A 17,601-nucleotide genomic window follows, 5' to 3' on the forward strand; every position below is an offset into this window, starting at 1 on the left:
CCTATGATGTTTAGGGCACTGTGGTCGGCATTGGGATATAAATGTAGCTACCAGGGTGGTAGTGTCTGATAGGGTTTTCTGTATAGATGAGGGGGTAGTCCCCACCTTTGGAATTTTTAATTTGGCCACTCTTCACAAAACTGTGTGTTTCTCCTCCGACCACCTGGTTCCTACTCTTTAGTCACTGCCCTAAATTCAGGAGTATATTGCGTTCAGGGGTATATTGAACCTAGCTTGTACTGAAGTCAGTTGTTAAATTTTGAGTATGAGCATTTACGCCTCAGAATTGGGAAACACTATAAATCACCACTTGACTTATTGTTTTGCTGACTACCCAGATTTAAGGAAGCTATGGAGAAAATATCAATTATGCAGATTAAACTTAGAAGTAATGTCATGCATACATATTTTTTTTTCTTCCTGGAGAGCTGATTGTGGGGAGAGAGGCAGAACCAGTTTAGTTCTATCTTTTAGAGAATTTATAAAAAATTATGACTAAAATAGTAACTGAGATTCTCTCTCAACCTTGTTTGGAGCCCCCAGTAAGGAAAGATCCTAACATTTTTAGACAGAGGTGATGGACATCTTTGTCTTCCTCTCTGTACCGATCTCACGGCCTGTTCCACTGTAGCCCCTATATTTGCATCTAAAGACATACAAATCACAAAATAGTTTTATATGAAAGTCAGAAATAGCTTAAAGAAATATAGAAATCATTTAGAAAATGCCTGAAGGAGTGGAGTTAACCCTCAGTTGGCCTTTCTGGCCATATCTCTGTTCAGTCAGTTTGAATAGGGGATGGTGGAGGGAGGTCTAACTGGACCGCCATCCCAGTTATTGTGTTTATTCAAAGGGCTCACTGGAGCACCTCTATGGCCCCGTCATCAGTCCCTGTGTGCTACGGGTTGCTGCCACCACTCAGCCTCTCCATTTTGAATCTGCCACTCTTTCTTGTGCACTGAGTTCTCTCGGTTCTCAGGCACCTTCCCTTCCAGGGGAGGAAGATTTACATGGTTTCTCTGGACTATCATTCCTAGAAGTCCATTCAACCATGCTCTAAATGCCTCCCTTCTCCACCAGCAGAGGGACTGATCTACCTCAAAGCCTGGTTATTCAAAGATAAAATGACCAATAGTCCCTGCCTTGGAGGAGCTTACATCCTGCTGGAGGTGGTTTGGGAGGTAGATATACATTTACAGAGACTAGTAAATACAAGATAATTTGAGGAAGGAGAAAGGACTACTATCTTTGGGGATGTGGAGGGGTTTCCCATAAGAGGTGGCACCTGAGTTGAGACTTGAAGGAAGCTAAGGATTCGAAGAGGCAGATATAAGGATGATGTACATTTCTGGTAGAGAGCACAGCCTGGTCAGTAGCATAGAGGTGGGAGATGGAGTAGAGCAAGTAGACCATATTGGGTAGAACTTAGTGCATAGAGGGGAATAAAGTGAAATAGTTCTGGAAGGGTAGGCTGGAGCCAGATTATAAATAGCTTTCTTTCTTTTTAAATTTAAATTTTTAAATTATGAACTTAAACATCCAAAAAGAAGCATTTCCAAATAGCAAAACACAAAGAATGGATTGTATATGAAACCAAGAATCTGTATTTCATACCACTTGTCTTTTTTTTTTTTAAAAAGCATATAATGAATTACATATGTTATTTTAAAACTGTCCTGATGCTCTGTGCTTTCTTCTGAACTTCCTTCTGTTTTCTTCTGGGCAATTTGAAAAAAATGTTTCAGTGCTCTTTCTTTTTTGGCATCACTGTTGCTAACATCCCTTTTCCGTCATACCCCCATCCCTTCTTCCAATTAAAGACTTAGAGAAAGAAAAAACCCAACATAACAAAGCATAGCCAAGCACACAGTGGCCATAGCCAGAAACGTATGTCTCTTTCCACACTTTGAGTCCATCTTCTCTCGGTTAGGAGGTGTGGAACATTGCTTCATCATAGGTCCACTGGAGATGTGGTTGGTCACTGCACCAATCAAAGTTCTTAAATATTTCATCTATGAATGGCTTTCTGTGCTACACCTTAGAATTTATATTTTATCCTAAAGATAGGATAGATAGTTTCAGTTCTCAGTGAAACTTCTTGAGCAGTGATATAAGATCAGACCTTGCTTTAGTACTAGATTATTTTGGCAAGTTTATGAAGGATGGATTTGGAGAAAGGCAAGACTGGAAATGTGGAACCCGGTTAGGAGGCCTTTCCCTTGACATTCTTATCTGTCACTTTCTGTATAACTATCATCTCTACACAAATGATTCCAAAATCTGTATATCCAGTCCTGATTTTTTCTCCTGAACTCTATTCCTGCATCACCAACTGACTCCCTGCTGGATATCTCTGGGATGTACTGTCAAGCATTTCAAACCCAATGTATCTAAAAGAAAATTTATCTTTTCCCTAAACCCACCTGTCTTCCAAATTAAAGATGCCATCATCTTCTATTCATATAGGCTCATATCCTCTGGGTAATCACTCACTCTTCTTTCTCTCCTTTGTGCCTCCCCCCACCCCATAATCTCTCCCACATATGTCTACTAGTCTTAAATATACTAGTAGTACTACTAATGCTAGTCTTAAAGGGCTATCACCCTTTTCCAGTCCCTCATCACTTCTCACACAATTGTATTAATCCCCTAATTGGTCTCCCTGCTTCCAGTTTCTTCCCTCTCCAATCTATCCACCAAAACTACTGCCAAAAACATCTTCCTGTGTAACAGGACTGTTCAAGACATGCACTCTCCCGAACATGTGGCTCCCCAATGCCTCCATAAAATACACACTCTCCAGCCTGACAATTAAGCCTCTTCAAAATCTGCCTCCAGTCTACCTTTCCAGCCTTACTTCATGTCACTCTTCTTCAGAAACTCCTGTATTTTGGGCAAACGGACCTACCAGTGAACCCCTGAATTCAGCGTTCCATCTCCTACCTTTATGCATTCACACGAGCTGTTCCCCCAGGCCTGAAATGGATGTGCTTCTCCACCCTGTCTCTCAGCATCCTTGTCGTCTTCCAGTACTCAGCTCTGGGACTACCTCCTCCATGAAGCTTTCCCTCAGAGTCCACTTGTTGGTATTCAATCCCAACTCAGATTACCTTAGGTTATTCTTATTTGTGTACATGTTGGCTCTCTTCTCCAAACTCCTTGAGGGCATGGATTGTTTTGTCTTTGTATCCCCAGTGGTGCACAAAGTCCCTCTTTTATTAAATGTTTGTTGAACCCTGTAGTTCTGTGATTTTCCTTTGAAGAACGCTACTTCAAGTTTCAAGAGTTTTAACTGAGCACCTAACAGGTTGAAGTGAGTGAATCTCATTTTTAGGGACAAAAATGTCCCTCTCAAGTAAACTGTTGCTCCTCTCATCATTGTCAGGTATAGTCTTATCAAACCATTCATATTATGATTACCTGGTCTTATTTGCTTAACTTATATCCTACGATGGCCCAGTGCCGTGACCTGGAAAACCATCACCATGAAAAGCTTCTGGAGATCTCCATAAACACCCTGGAGAAAATAGTCAAGAGTGAATTTGATGAGGACCTGCCAGATGATGTCCGCACGGTGAGGCTTCCGGTTTCATAAAAACGTTATGCTATTATAGATGATATGAAAAGTTCTATTTTACCATCTGTGTGAAACATAGTCTTTTGACACTGATGACACAGCAAAACAAGAGTGCTTCACAAATCGGGCTGTAAGTTACTTAAGAGAAAAAAGCAGAATATAATTTAGAAGCACTGGACTACACGTCAGAAGACTTCGTTTCTAGTTCTGTGTTGTGACCTTGTGACCTTACATTTCTTGAGCCTGTTTTCTTGTCTCGTAGACTATTCAGCTGTAATGGATGAGCACTTCCCAAATTTATCTGTCTATAGAATGCTTTTAGACTGGAAATATATTGATGGAACCCATGTTAGTCTTGGGCCATAGGATATCCATCTAGGATAAAGAAGATCAGGAAAATTTTAGAATAGAGAAATTAGGCCCATCTTAGGGCCTCAGACTGCCATAAGATTTTATATATATGCATATATATTCATATTTACATAGAGTTATGTGCTTTACATAGTAGTATTTTGATTGTATATCCACTCATATGAAGAGAGACAGTGTGGTATATTGAGAACCTGCCTTACCTAGTTTCAAATCCTATCTCCTACACACACACTGACTTTTGGCCATGAAACTCATTCTCTCCGTATCATAGGCAACTCTATAAGACTAACCTGCACTGGCATGGTTTCCTTATAGGAAATTCTGTCCTGGACCAATGAAATTATAGGCTCAGTCCCTGCACAATATAGGTTTATATCTAGTATTCTAGTATATCAAGTATTCAATTGACATCAACATTTTCACATGGAAACCTTATGCTTGGCACGCCAAAGCTCTGTGGAATACAGTTTGTGGGACACTGGACTGGAGGATTGCTAACATTCCTTCCAGCTTTAAGTTTCTATTTGGATCTTATTTTCCCCAGAAGAATGATAGAGATGGCAGGTACTAAGCACACCGTTCCTGCCCCACCCCAAGGTCTATTTAACTTATAGCTGAAATATAAGACGAATAACATGATTTCAGCTATGTTTAACCATCCTTATTAAATAATATCTGAAAATGCATTTCAAGCTCTACTTAGGTAAATCAGAACTCTCCTTTAGCAACAGCTCTTCAAAGTTGAATTTTTAAAAAGTTTTATTTTTTCATTCTGAACAGCTTCCTTCTAAAGCATATAATAAACTCAATGTTAGTTTCAAAGCTGTCCTGCTTTTCTTTGACTACCTCTCAACTTCCTTTTGTTCTCTTCTGAGCATTTAAAAAATGCTTCAATGACCTACTTTCTTCTCTTTTCATTTGCATCCTAGCCCACAATTTCCTCCTATTCCCTTCCCACATTAAAAACAAACAAGCTTGGGGGGGGGAGCTGATAGAAGGGAGGGCAGTTTAGAAAGAGGTAAAAGTCAGAAGCAAAACACTTTTGAGAATGGACAGGGTAAAAGGAGAGAGTAAGATAAATGGGAAAAATAGGATGGAGGGCAATACATAGTTGGTAATCATTAGTGGGAAAAAAAATTTTTACAGTGAGTTTCTCTGATAAAGACTGCATTTCTCAAACATATAGAAAAGTGAATCAAATTTATAGAAATAAGAGCCATTCCTCAATTGATAAATGGTCAAAGGATACGAACAGGCAGTTTTTAAACAAAGTAATCAAAGCTATTTAGTCATGAAAAAATGCTCTAAATCACTATTGATGAGAGAAATGCAGATTAAAACAGCTCTGAGTTACTACCTCATACCTATCAGATTGGCTAATATGACAGAAAAGGAAAATGACAAATGTTGGAGGGGATGTGGGAAAATTAAAACACTAGTGTACTATTGGTGAAGTTGTATACTGAGTCAACCATTCTGGAGAGCAATTTGGAACTATGCCCAAAGGACTATAAAACCATATGTACTCTATGACCAAGCAATACCACTACTATGTCTGTATCCAAGAAAAAGGACCTAAATATACAAAAACAAACAAAACCTCCCCCTTTCTCATAACAAATAAGCATAGTCAAATGAAACAAATCACACTTTGGTCCTGTCTAACTATGTGTCTAATTGTGTAATTCTTCTCTAAAAAGGAGGGAGACAGCATGCTCAGAGTTCTTCAGTCTTTCAAAGTTCTCTTTCTTCACAATGTTGTAGTCATGGAATGGTTTGCTCGTGTTGTACCAGAAGAGAGCAAGACACACCACAGAGTATAAGTTTTAAGTAGAGAATTTATTAGCCGGCGGCCATTGGGGTATGGCACCACAAATCAATGGCCAATGTGTTGGGGTGATGGCTTGGCTTATATAGGATATGGGGGTACAGAGTGTGTGTGTGGGGGAACAGGAACAAAGGTCCAGGCTGATCAAAAGATTCAGTCAGGTTATCATACTAGTGGGATAATCTCATTTACATTCCTTGGTGGAGTCACGGAGCCCCAGGGATATCTGCTAGAAAGGGTCTGCCAGGTTATCCTTCAGTGGGATGGTCCTATCTATTGACATTCCTTAGTGGAGTCATGGAGTCCCAGGGGGTTTGCTAAATGCCAAAGATATCTGAGTCCATTCTTTCTGGGGGTGCTTGTCAGTAGCTAGGGGTTTCTCAGGGGTTCCTAATTTTCCTTGTATTACATTCCTCACTTCCATGGGAATTTCAAATCCTTGAAAAAAGGAACGACCTGATGGGGCATAGCAATAAAATTAGGAGGCCAACCAAAACGCTAAGCAGGGGTGACAATAAAAGGAATGCTAGGTCGTTGGCCCCAGGGGAAGGCCAGACCTAGTTGGAAGACTCAAGGAGAGTCCAAGGAGCCTCCCTGGGTACTGCACTCCAGAAATTTAAAAAAATGGTCTAAAACATCCCACATTTCCCCCTTTTTGGTCAAAGGCAAACTGAAAGTTTCGCCTAAAGACCAATTAAAAGTATGGAAAAAAAAACTATTTTCCACAGGGTGAAGTTTTAAAATCCCTATCTAGGTGGAGTCAGGTTTTCCCTTTTCTATATTTGGACATCCCCAGGGATGGGCAGAAATTGTAAACTATTGTAAGTAAGTGTTTTAACAACCCAGCTAGCAGCTTCTGTGGGGGCGTAAGATGCACCCAGGACGCTGCCAGGATGCCGGAAAAGCACAGGTTCTTTTTATCTGCTTAAACAAGGAAAGCACAGTGAAGGGGTTGACCAGCTTACTTTAATCTAGCATTCAGTTAGCATACAGACAACATTCATTTAGTTCAGGGGAAAAGGCCAGCATTCAGTTAGTTCAGGGGAGCATACAGACAAGCATCAAGAAATATACCAAATACAGACTCACGTACTTCAGGGGAAAAAAAAAGCCAGCACCCTGAGGTTCAAAACATTCATTTAGTTTGGGGGAAAACAAACCAGCACCCCGAACCTCAAAACCAAAATACAAACAAGTTACAAGTATCAACAGACAGACCCAATACAATTCATAGTTACCAACATCTGGGCTCGGCCCGAGAGCAAGGGCTGGCCCAGAGTCACGCTCCCCGCTTGCTCCCACACCAACCGGAAAGAAAAAGAGCTCTTCAAGCTGTCCTCTCCCCTCTTATAGGGTTTTTGACATCATCAAGTGCTGCCTGAATGACCAGGGCTGATTGGTTTTGACTTGGCCCCTCCCCCTAGCGTACACCAGGTTCTGGAGCTAACACCTCCCCTCAGGCAGCCCCATGACTCATCACAGGAAGTTGTCTGCTTCCTGGCATGCTCTTTGGGCTTCCTGCCCCGGAAGAGCAAGCCACAGTGTCCAGAGGCTCAATGAGGTAAGCTGAGTCAAAGAAAACAAAGGCCATTCTGGTTACACTCCACCCCTCACAATGTTCTAGGATGCACAATCCAATCATAATTTAAATTAATTATATATCCTAGAACATTGTGATCCAATTACGCAGGAAACTAAAACATATCATTCACAGTAAAGCAAAACATATTCAGTGACATTCCCAAACATTGGTTTACGATTCAAATGTGATCTACCCCTAGATCCCAGCAAGATAATCTCTTCAATCAATCATCCCCAAAATAATTATTAATAATTCAAATGTCTACCCCTAGATCTTTGTATCCATTACATAGGATCAATAACATCATAACAATAAAACAATATAGCAAGGATAACACAAAATAAGTACTCAGAACACTATCATCATTCCCCCTCCTCAAACAATTGGGGCTCAAAATCTTGGGGTAAGGGGTGAAGGTCTCATTTTCCATAGCTTCTTCATGCTGAAATTGGATGTAGAGCTGTGCCTGCCCCAAACAGTCCCATTCCAGAGGTCAGTTCTTTCATCGAGCTGGCAGGAATTCCAAGAACGCTACGTGTTTTAGGCAGTCACCGGAAAGTGCAGGGTAATTAAGCCTAAAAGAGACAGAACTAGCAACAAAGTCAACCAAAACAAGGAACAAAAAGAGCAGGCAAGTATGGGCTATTATCCTTTAAATAAAATCATTTCAAAGAACAAAAAAAGTAGGCAAGTATGGGCTATTATCCTTCAAATAAAATCATCTCCAGTTTGGTTGAGATTTCAGTTATGCAAAGATCCAATATCAGAAGCCAAACTCAGGTGGGAAATGTTTCTTTTCGGAAGGAACGTGCTGAGGAAGCCAAGAGGATCCCACCCTAGATGGAGACTAGGATTGTCCTCCCAGCCTTTCCCCAGATGTACAAGCTTTCCTCTGTTAATCACATGAGGCCACCTTCCCTCCGAGTATGACTTCATCTGGCTTCTGTTTTGCCCATACCTTAGCTCCCAACTTTATTCTATCAATGGAGCAAGACCCTTTTGCTCCTGCTTCAAAACTCCATGTACAATATAATCTCAGGACATTGGCCCTTTCAGCACAGTCCTCCGGGGCCAGGCTTATCAGCTTAAGCCCTGGGAGGAAGGGATTATCTCCTGCTCTGGGCCCCTGGGAAACCTCACCCAGCACTTCCACTCCCGTTATCCTTCAGGCCTTCCTTGCTCCTGAGGCTCCACAGAACCATAGCCGCCTCAAGTACAAAGAGCAGTCCAAAAACAGGGAAACATTCAAACAACCCAGCACCCCAAAACGCCATGCTCTCTTGTTAAAGCCAGATCCTGACCAAGACTACGCGATATGTTTTAACAACCCAGCTAGCAGCTTCAATGGGGGGTGGAAGATCCCTCCCCCGCTGCCGGGACCCAGGGGGCTACCAGGAAAGCACAGGTTCTTTTTATCTGCTTAAACAAGGAAAGCATGGTGAAGGGGTTGACCAGCTTACTTTAATCCAGCATTCAGTTAGCATACAGACAACATTCATTTAGTTCAGGGGAAAACGCCAGCATTCAGTTGCATTCAGTTAGTTCAGGGGAGCATACAGACCAGCATCAACAGACCAAATACAGATTCACTGACTTCAGGGGAAAAAACCAGCACCCTGAGGTTCAAAACATTCATTTAGTCCGGGGAAAAACCAGTACTTCAAAACCAAAATACAAACAAATTACAAATAACAGACAGACCCAATACAATTCATAGTTACCAACATCTGGGCTCGGCCCAAGAGCAAGGGCTGGCCCAGAGTCACGCTTCCCTGCCGCTGCTCCCATACCAACCGGAAAAGGAAAGAGAGCTCTTCAAGCTGTCCTCTCCCTTCTTATAGGGTTTTTGACATCATCAAGTGCCACCTGAATGACCAGAGCCGATTGGTTCTTGACTTGGCCCCTCCCCCTAGCGTAGACGTTAACACCTCCCCTCAGCCAGCCCCATGACTCATCACACAGGAAGTTGTCTGCTTCCTGGCATGCTCTCTGGGCTTCCTGCCCCGGAAGAGCAAGCCACAGCATCCAGAGGCTCTTTGAGGTAAGCTGAGTCATTCAAAGAAATCAAAGGCCATTCTGGTTACAGTAAGCAGAGGGAACATAATAAAAAATCAGGAAAAAAACAGTCTTGGGAACACAAGGACGCAGAAGGGAAAAAAAGCAGGTCTTTGCTCAGGTTCTGGTTCTGGATCCCATGAGAAAGCCGTCTACGTCCGGTGCTGTCCCTCTCAGGCTCTTGGAACCACAGGGCGAGGCTCCTATAGGCCCAGATGTCCACTCCTCACACGGGGTTCCCAGAACACATGTAATTTGATGATTAAGAAACACAACATAGGTCCCAGCCATGCAGGGCTAAGTTCTGCCTCTCTGGTTCAGATCTAGAAATTCTCAGACAATTTTAACTTACTATAACTTACAGATACTTTACAAAGGGGATATATTTTCACTTGTACCATTATCTTATACAATTTTCTTGTATTAGCATCCAAATTTAAGATATTACCAAAACACACTTATCAGCTCAAATTTCCAGAATTGATAAATTTTAGAGCCAATCATACACATCTGTACATAATTCTTAGGGGAATCAATCTGATCCTATTGCCTTTTTCAAAATTCGCTATCCCTTCCTTTTATTAGACATTGATCACATTACATCTTTGCCTTATTTGCTTTGCCTAATCATTTTCCCCTTTCAGAAGATGTTATCCCTATATTATTTCAATGTTTTATTTGGTCATGAACGTAGGTTAAAATTGTAAGCTATTCATACCTGTATCCTATTATAATAACTCAGAGATATTTCAATACTCATCTACTACCTAACAGATTTAGCATAGTGCTTACAAAACTTCTTGATAATTTAAATTTGCTATGAAAGAAACGAGGGACTATGTCATATATCTTAACAGAAGGAAAGAACTTCCTTAGCTCTGTTTGATTCCAGGCATGAGTCATATCTGAGAGCCAATCTTATAGTCACCAGGTGCTGAAAGCAGGGCTTAGGAGTAACCAGGTGGGGACTTTCCTTTTCAGAAAGGAAATAGCAGAGTTGGGAAATAAAGTCAGGAAGATCCTACCTAGGCTGTGACCAAGGTCGTCTTCACGACTGCTCCCACGCAGATCCACCTTAAATTCTCAGCTTGCAATGCCTGCCATGCCATTACCGGCTTCATGTGACCTGGTCCTGTAATCAGAGCTTAAGACAATATTAAATTGTAGTCTGGTAAAATCTTAAATAGCAAATAAATATCCTTCAGATAAGACTGCCCAAATTTTATGGAGCTAATAATTATCAAATCAAGCTACATAACTTTTCCATCTTCTAAATACTTCCTCACACTCATCTCCAACTTACTTTGACCTTCTGAAACTATCATTCTCAGGACAGGAGAGGCTTAGCTAACTCCCATTTGTCCCCAAACTTTCTTCTCTGCCTTTCCTATTTTCCCTCAACCTTAATTTACCTTTCCAAATTTTTCAAACCTAGTACTCAGTCTTCCTTTACATTTCAACCATAAGACAAAACAATTCATAAGTTAGTACTTTCATTGTCATAACTGTGTATACTGGAATCCCATTCCAGCTTCTTAAACACACAAAGACACAAAAAAAGGGGATTTGTTTTTCGTGATAACTCATTCTAAAAAAGGGAACACTTATTAAAAAGATCTGCCATCTCATCTCCCCCTGTGGGTGGGTTCTTCTCCATCAGATGGCAGACTTCACTAATTAAACTACCAGGACAAACCCATCTCAAGTCTTAGTCTAATCTTATCAGTTTTTTTAAGAGGCCAGGTTGGAGGCTTCTTGGCCCCTACAGTCCTCTTATTGCTGCCCCTCCCCTTTCCTTCCCTTCTGACTGGTGGGCTAAGGTGAAATTCTTTTCTTCTTATCTAAACTAAGGGCGGGGAGGAGTAAGGAATTCAGACTGTTGTTTGGAACCTCCTAACTCAAAAAATCTTGAATAAGACATCAAATGGGCCTTCAACCTCCTTCTCAAGGCTTCTATAGATAAGCATTAATTCTAATAATTCTAATGTCCTTGGTTCAGTTAACAACCTCAATTTCTTAATTAAGTACAATTCTTAATCTAACAACATCCAGATTATAAGAGAAATTATTCTCTCACAGCACAGGTAATGCGATGTTAACCAATTTGTATATAATAACAAACTTATAAATAAGTACACCACAAGCAATTATCATGTATCTAAAACTTGAAACAGATTCCAATTAATTACCAATCTAGTGATCATAACTGAGTTGGATAAGCAAATCAAATCGGATTCATAACCACTAGTGGTAACATTTTAATTTCTAAGGCCTAATACTCTCTGCATTGTAAAAGATTACCACATTTTTCAATATTGCTGATACATCTGTTTGTCAAATTACACAATTTAGAAATGTACCAGTGCCCTAAACATAATTATGCATTTTAAAACTTGAAACAACCCTTTTATCAATTTAGGTGAACACATTTCTAAATCTCCTTGCACAGAGAATCTTTCATATCGTTATTTGAAATCACCAGATATATTCTCATACTTTTTCACACAGAAAGTCTGTTCTCATGGTTAAATATCAGTATTATTAATTATTTACTTGTTATAACCACATATAACAGTTCCAAATTTTATCACATCCCTTTAAAAACCCAATTCACATATATCAGAATCAAATTAAAATTGCTATAATATCATTTCTTACCACCCAATGGTCTTCTCAAATTTCACAATCTAAGAGAATTTTTGGGAACACAATGCAAGTTTAGAAATACAGAAACAATAATTTTCAGATGACATCTATTGCATTTCCAGATTTCCACATATAGAAATTATTCAGCTTATTACTTTTGGTATTATATATTAATGTATTAATATATAAATACATGTATCACATATATTAATACATTAACATCCCAAATACACTTTATTTAGCTGTATATTCTTCAGCACCACTACCTCTGGCCCAGGTATAGGAACTTTTGCCTGGCCATGAATGAACTTATGAAAGAAAGAGAAACTTAATTTTGCACCCACTTTTTCCAAGCTTCATCTTGTACAAAAATGCCTAAAAGGATTTTTTCGGACTCCCAAGGAAGATAAGAGCAGGAAAAAATCCCTTTTAGTTTTCTAAAGGGCTCCTCCCCAGGAGCCCTCCCACCCTTCCAAGCACTAACTAACCAGCCCTATTTCTTTACAAGTTTCCTTTAGCTTCAGCTCTGGTAACCTTTCAATGTGGAGGGTGGGGGAAGGGTGAGGCCAGGAGCACATGGCAGCCAAGAGGAGCACATGTACTCCTGACTAGACAGGTAATCTCAAACCGCTATTCTACAACCCCCCTAAATTCCTTATACAGGTTTTCTCTCTCTCTCTTTCACAAATTTACCTTTTAAACTTTACCACAAGGATGGGCTACAAAGGTACCCAGGGGCACAGGACTGACTGTCAGTCTGTGAATTTCTGTCCCTCTCCTCCTTTTGCCCGGTGGGGATGGCGATTTAAGTTTTTCCCTACAGTTCTCCTGCATTCTCTTCTAATCCAATCTGGGAGGAGAGGAGTTGGATTTAACCGCTCTAACTTTTACTGCAGCCCTAGTGATTAGATCTCAATGATTGTAATTCAAGTAAACTTCACCCCCTTGCTCACTCCCAAAAACCTCTTTTGTACTTGAATCTAAAGGAATCTGGGACTAAGACAAATTCGAGAGTCCCACAGAAGACTTTAAGGGAGGTTTTAGCCAGAAGGCATTCATTGGGAGGAGATGTTTTCAGCAAGAGTGAGCTCCTGGAATGGATTTACAGTTTCAGGAGTTCTTTCTTCCTAAATTCAACTAACCAATTTCCAAACTTTTTAAAACAACTAAAACCAAACAATTTAAAACCCAGAATCTGCCAAATTTTAACCCATTCCCTGTGGTTCCACGTTGGCCAAACGGGAGCCACAAGGAAGGGAGTCTGTTTCTCTAGTGGCAGCCTGATATCTCTGGCTGCCTATGTTTCAGATTCTTTTTTTTTCTATTTTTTAACAAAACATAGACATTTCACAATTTTGAACATAGACACACGAACAGAGACAAACTCAAAACGTAACAAATTCACGATGTGGATCGAATTGAAGGCTAAACAGGTCCCCTCAGAGGAAAGATTTCCTCCTCAAAGATATGACCCCCAATCTCTCTCACACCTCAACACAAAACAGAGAACCATACAGTGTGGGTGAAATCGAAGGCTAAACAAGTCCTCTCAGAGGAAAGATTTCCTCCTCAAGGATACGAGACCCCCAATCTCTCTCACACTCCAACACAAAACAGAGACAAACAGCATGGGTTGACTGAAGGCTAAACAAATTCCCTCGGAGGAGGGATAACGACCTCCAATCTCCCCACACCCCAAAACACAAAACAGAAAACCAAATGGCATGAGCTGATTGAAGGCTGAACAAGTCCCCTCAGAGGAAAGATTTTCTCTTCAAAGATACGACCCCCAATCTTCCCACACCCCAATAGGGAGGGTGGCGTCCCAGTCCTCCTAGCTCTGTACCACAGCCTCGTCAGGGTTTAGCATGATAACAGAGACCCAAATGGCTAGCCCTAAACCAGAAGCCAAACCAGAAAAACCTTACCTCTAGAGGTCTGAAAACCAGAATTCTCCACAGGCCGAAAAGGGACAGGTCAGCAAAGAGCCCATTCTCCGAGACCGTCACCCCACATCAGAGTCCTAGGAAAAGAAATCCCCAGGAGCCGGCCCTCTGAAGTGAGAGAAGGTGGATCGGGGGCAGAGACTCCCTGTTGAGGTCCGGAATTCTGTGTGTGTCTCCAGGGCGGTAACACGAAATACCGCCTCATCTCGCTGGGGCCTCCAAAATGTTGTACCAGAAGCGAGCGAGACACACCACAGAGTATAAGTTTTAAGTGGAGAATTTATTAGCCGGCGGCCATTGGGGTACGGCACCACAAATCAATGGCCAATGTGTTGGGGTGATGGCTTGGCTTATATAGGATATGGGGGTACAGAGTGTGTGTGGGGGGGAACAGGAACAAAGGTCCAGGCTGATCAAAAGATTCAGTCAGGTTATCATACTAGTGGGATAATCTCATTTACATTCCTTGGTGGAGTCACGGAGCCCCAGGGATATCTACTAGAAAGGGTCTGCCAGGTTATCCTTCAGTGGGATGGTCCTATCTATTGACATTCCTTGGTGGAGTCATGGAGTCCCAGGGGGCTTGCTAAATGCCAAAGATATCTGAGTCCATTCTTTCTGGGGGTGCTTGTCAGTAGCTAGGGGTTTCTCAGGGGTTCCTAATTTTCCTTGTATTACACTTGGTTCTGCCCAGTTCATTCTTCATTAGTTAATACATGCCATACTAGGCTTCTCTGAAGCCATCTCTTTCATCATGTCTTAGAGGTTATCAATAGTGCACTATATTCATAGATCCTAATTTGTTTAGCTTTCAGTGGAAAGGGTTGAAACCCCCTTCCAGGGCCAGAGTGACACAGCTGCTGCCTCATCTCTGTTACATGCTCTCTGACTCCTTACACAGTCCCAGCTTCCCAGGTGCTAGAAAGCTTTGCATAGGCCTTCTTGGGTGGGCTGATTCCCAACATCCATAGGTCTCTCTAGCTGTTTTCCTGTGCTGATCTGGGCTGGAAAAAAGTGATGACTGTGGTTCCTCCTTGGATTTCCTGACCACCACTCAGTCCGATGCTCTTCTTTAAACTTTGTTGGAGCAGTTGTGGGAGAGAGTAGTCTGTACTCTTTCCTTATTATTATTCCTACCCTGTTTGCCCTGTGATCCAAAGTCTCTTCTTTAGTGTCATCATTATAGAAATTGTTCTGTTTCTGCTTGCTTCACTCAGCTTCAGTTCCTACAAGTCTTTTCCAAGTTTCTCTGAACCTGTCCCCTTTTGTAATTTGTTATAGTGGGATAATAACAGCCCATTTCACTCATATGCCATAATTTGCTTAGTCATTTCCCATTCGATAGATACCCCCCTTTATGTCCGATTTTTTTTGCTAATACAAAATAGTTTGTAAATATTTATGTACATGTGTGGTTTTTTTTCTTTGATCTCTTTGGAGCATGGGTATAGTAATGGTATTATCACCAAGTCAAAGAGTATTCAAAGTGGCTTTAGGATAATTCCAAATTGCTTTTTGGAAAGATAGCCCAAACCACAATTCCACCGTGAGTATATTAATGTACTTTCTCTTCATTTGACTATCTTTTTATTTTGTAGTTTCAGATTATATGGGGAGGCTTCTGCTTTATTGTAGTTCATCTAGGGTGCATAAGAGACATAGGTTTTTCTATATATTTCTATATTATTATCAGGTCTGCGTCTAGATGGTATTTGGTTGGGAGATAGTGAGCACCTAGAGCTGAGCTACTTTGTTTCTGCCTGGGGAGTGGTCTATCACGGGGGAGGCAGGAATTGGGTGCTTGGAAGCAAGGACCTGGGGCCAACTTCTCCCTAGGTCTAGGCCCAAGCACTAAGATTAGGGTTCTGTTAAGTGGCAGGGATGCCTTTCTTTTTAATATAAATATTCTACTGATGTGTGGCCAGGCATCATGGAACACTGATTGGTCAAGAATTTAAAATGATTATCATTGGAGAGGTGCATGATAGGTAGAAGGCTGCAGCATTTAACAAATTAGTAACTGTGAAGAACTGGAGTAAAGGATAGCATGAAGAAAAATATAAACAAAAAAAGAGATGGACTTATCATATGGTAAGGGCAAGGAAAAATGGGGATAATCTAAGAACTCCACTGGGATTCTTGCTAAGTCAAGAGCCATGCAAGGCCCTTCACATGTTGGGTGGACTCTCTCTTGTCCCTAACCCCCTCCCTCCCCCAATCTATACTAATGGGAGGCCATGGACAAGAGTATAGGCTGGGGCAGAAAGGTAGTGACCTGTACCACTGGAGAAAAGATATAAATTGATGGGATCCCAGATGCACATGGGTATTGGGATATTTGAGTATTGCCCTTTGCGAAGTCAAGTGCAGACAAAACCTTCCAAATGGCATCGTGTTCTTAAGGACTGTGCATCAGCCTGCTCAGACAAAAAAAAAAATTTCTTGAGTAGAATTTGCTTACCTAAATTGGAAGACCTGGGTACCGGCAACCAAGCAAAAAATCAGCCAACAAGTGAGCAAGGTGTTTACAGAATCCCTCTGTGTTTAACACGCTGTGCTTACCCCCAGGGACCCAAAGACCACCAAGAAACAGCCCTTTGGGTTGGGGTCATTCAATTTTATTGGTGCTTTTATTATTGAAGGAAAAAATGTCTACTCCCAGCTAACACCTATTTACCACCACACAGCCTAGATCTAGAGGGAACCACAGAACACTGAGCTCCAGGAAGATGAAAAGCGTTTACCCAAAATCATGCAGGGAGAGCCAAAAGGAAAGCCCAGGCCCTGTGGCTCTGAAGCTTACTTTATTCATCCTGTTACCTTGTCTAAGCCCTTCACTTTACAGAAAGCAGAGACCAAAAAAACCTGAAGTGACTGGCTCAAAGTGATACAAGTGGGTGAGCTGTAGAGGCGGGATGTGAGCTGCTGAGTCTGCAAACTCAGCATCCTTTCCGCGACACCATTCCTTTCTCCCTCATTGGCAGTATGGTACACTTCAATCTTTTGTTGTCATTTTTTACTCTCTGATGAGCTGATGGCAAAACGCACTGGCATATAATAATGACAAGGGCAGCTGACATTTATGTGGTGCTTCCCGTGTGCCCGGCACCGTGCTAGGCACGATACAACTACGATCTCCTTTGATCTTCACAGCATGTGAACAAACAGGCATACGGAGGTTAAGTGACTTGTTAGGAAGTGTCTGAGGCAAGATTTGAACTCAGGTCTTCTCTGTAAAGACAGAGGCAGCCAGAGCTGGCTCTATCAATACTCGCTGAATTTCTTCTCTTACATTCACTTGGTATTAAGCTCTGATTTGCTTCAAATCAAAACATATCCCATATTTAATCAATTTTATTCACTAGCTTTTTTCTGACAAAGATACAGTTGTTAATGCAGTTGGAGCATCTCATGACATGCACCTTCTGAAGATAGACAACAGAGAAGATGATTTAATAACCAATGTCACCAATTGGTGTACAGCCATAGTAAACAAGGTAAGTAAATTACAGCAGGTAAAACTTTATTTCTCAACTACAGACCAGAAAGAGGAATTGGAAGTTTACCTAGAAAGTCACATTGATTGGATATTTCC

At 41.3% G+C, this 17,601-nt stretch overlaps 1 protein-coding gene across 1 annotated transcript in view; it reads left to right on the forward strand.

The window, feature by feature from the left end:
- DRC3 (dynein regulatory complex subunit 3) overlaps positions 1–17,601 on the forward strand; it is a 104,022-nt gene that overhangs the window by 86,013 nt on the left and 408 nt on the right. The window contains exons 12-13 of the mRNA XM_036739705.1: positions 3,451–3,574; positions 17,372–17,503. Of these exons, the coding sequence (XP_036595600.1) occupies positions 3,451–3,574; positions 17,372–17,503 (256 nt within the window). The remainder of the gene's footprint in view (positions 1–3,450; positions 3,575–17,371; positions 17,504–17,601) is intronic.

Source organism: Trichosurus vulpecula, chromosome 1 (assembly GCF_011100635.1).
Source record: "Trichosurus vulpecula isolate mTriVul1 chromosome 1, mTriVul1.pri, whole genome shotgun sequence".
Taxonomy (NCBI): domain Eukaryota; kingdom Metazoa; phylum Chordata; class Mammalia; order Diprotodontia; family Phalangeridae; genus Trichosurus; species Trichosurus vulpecula.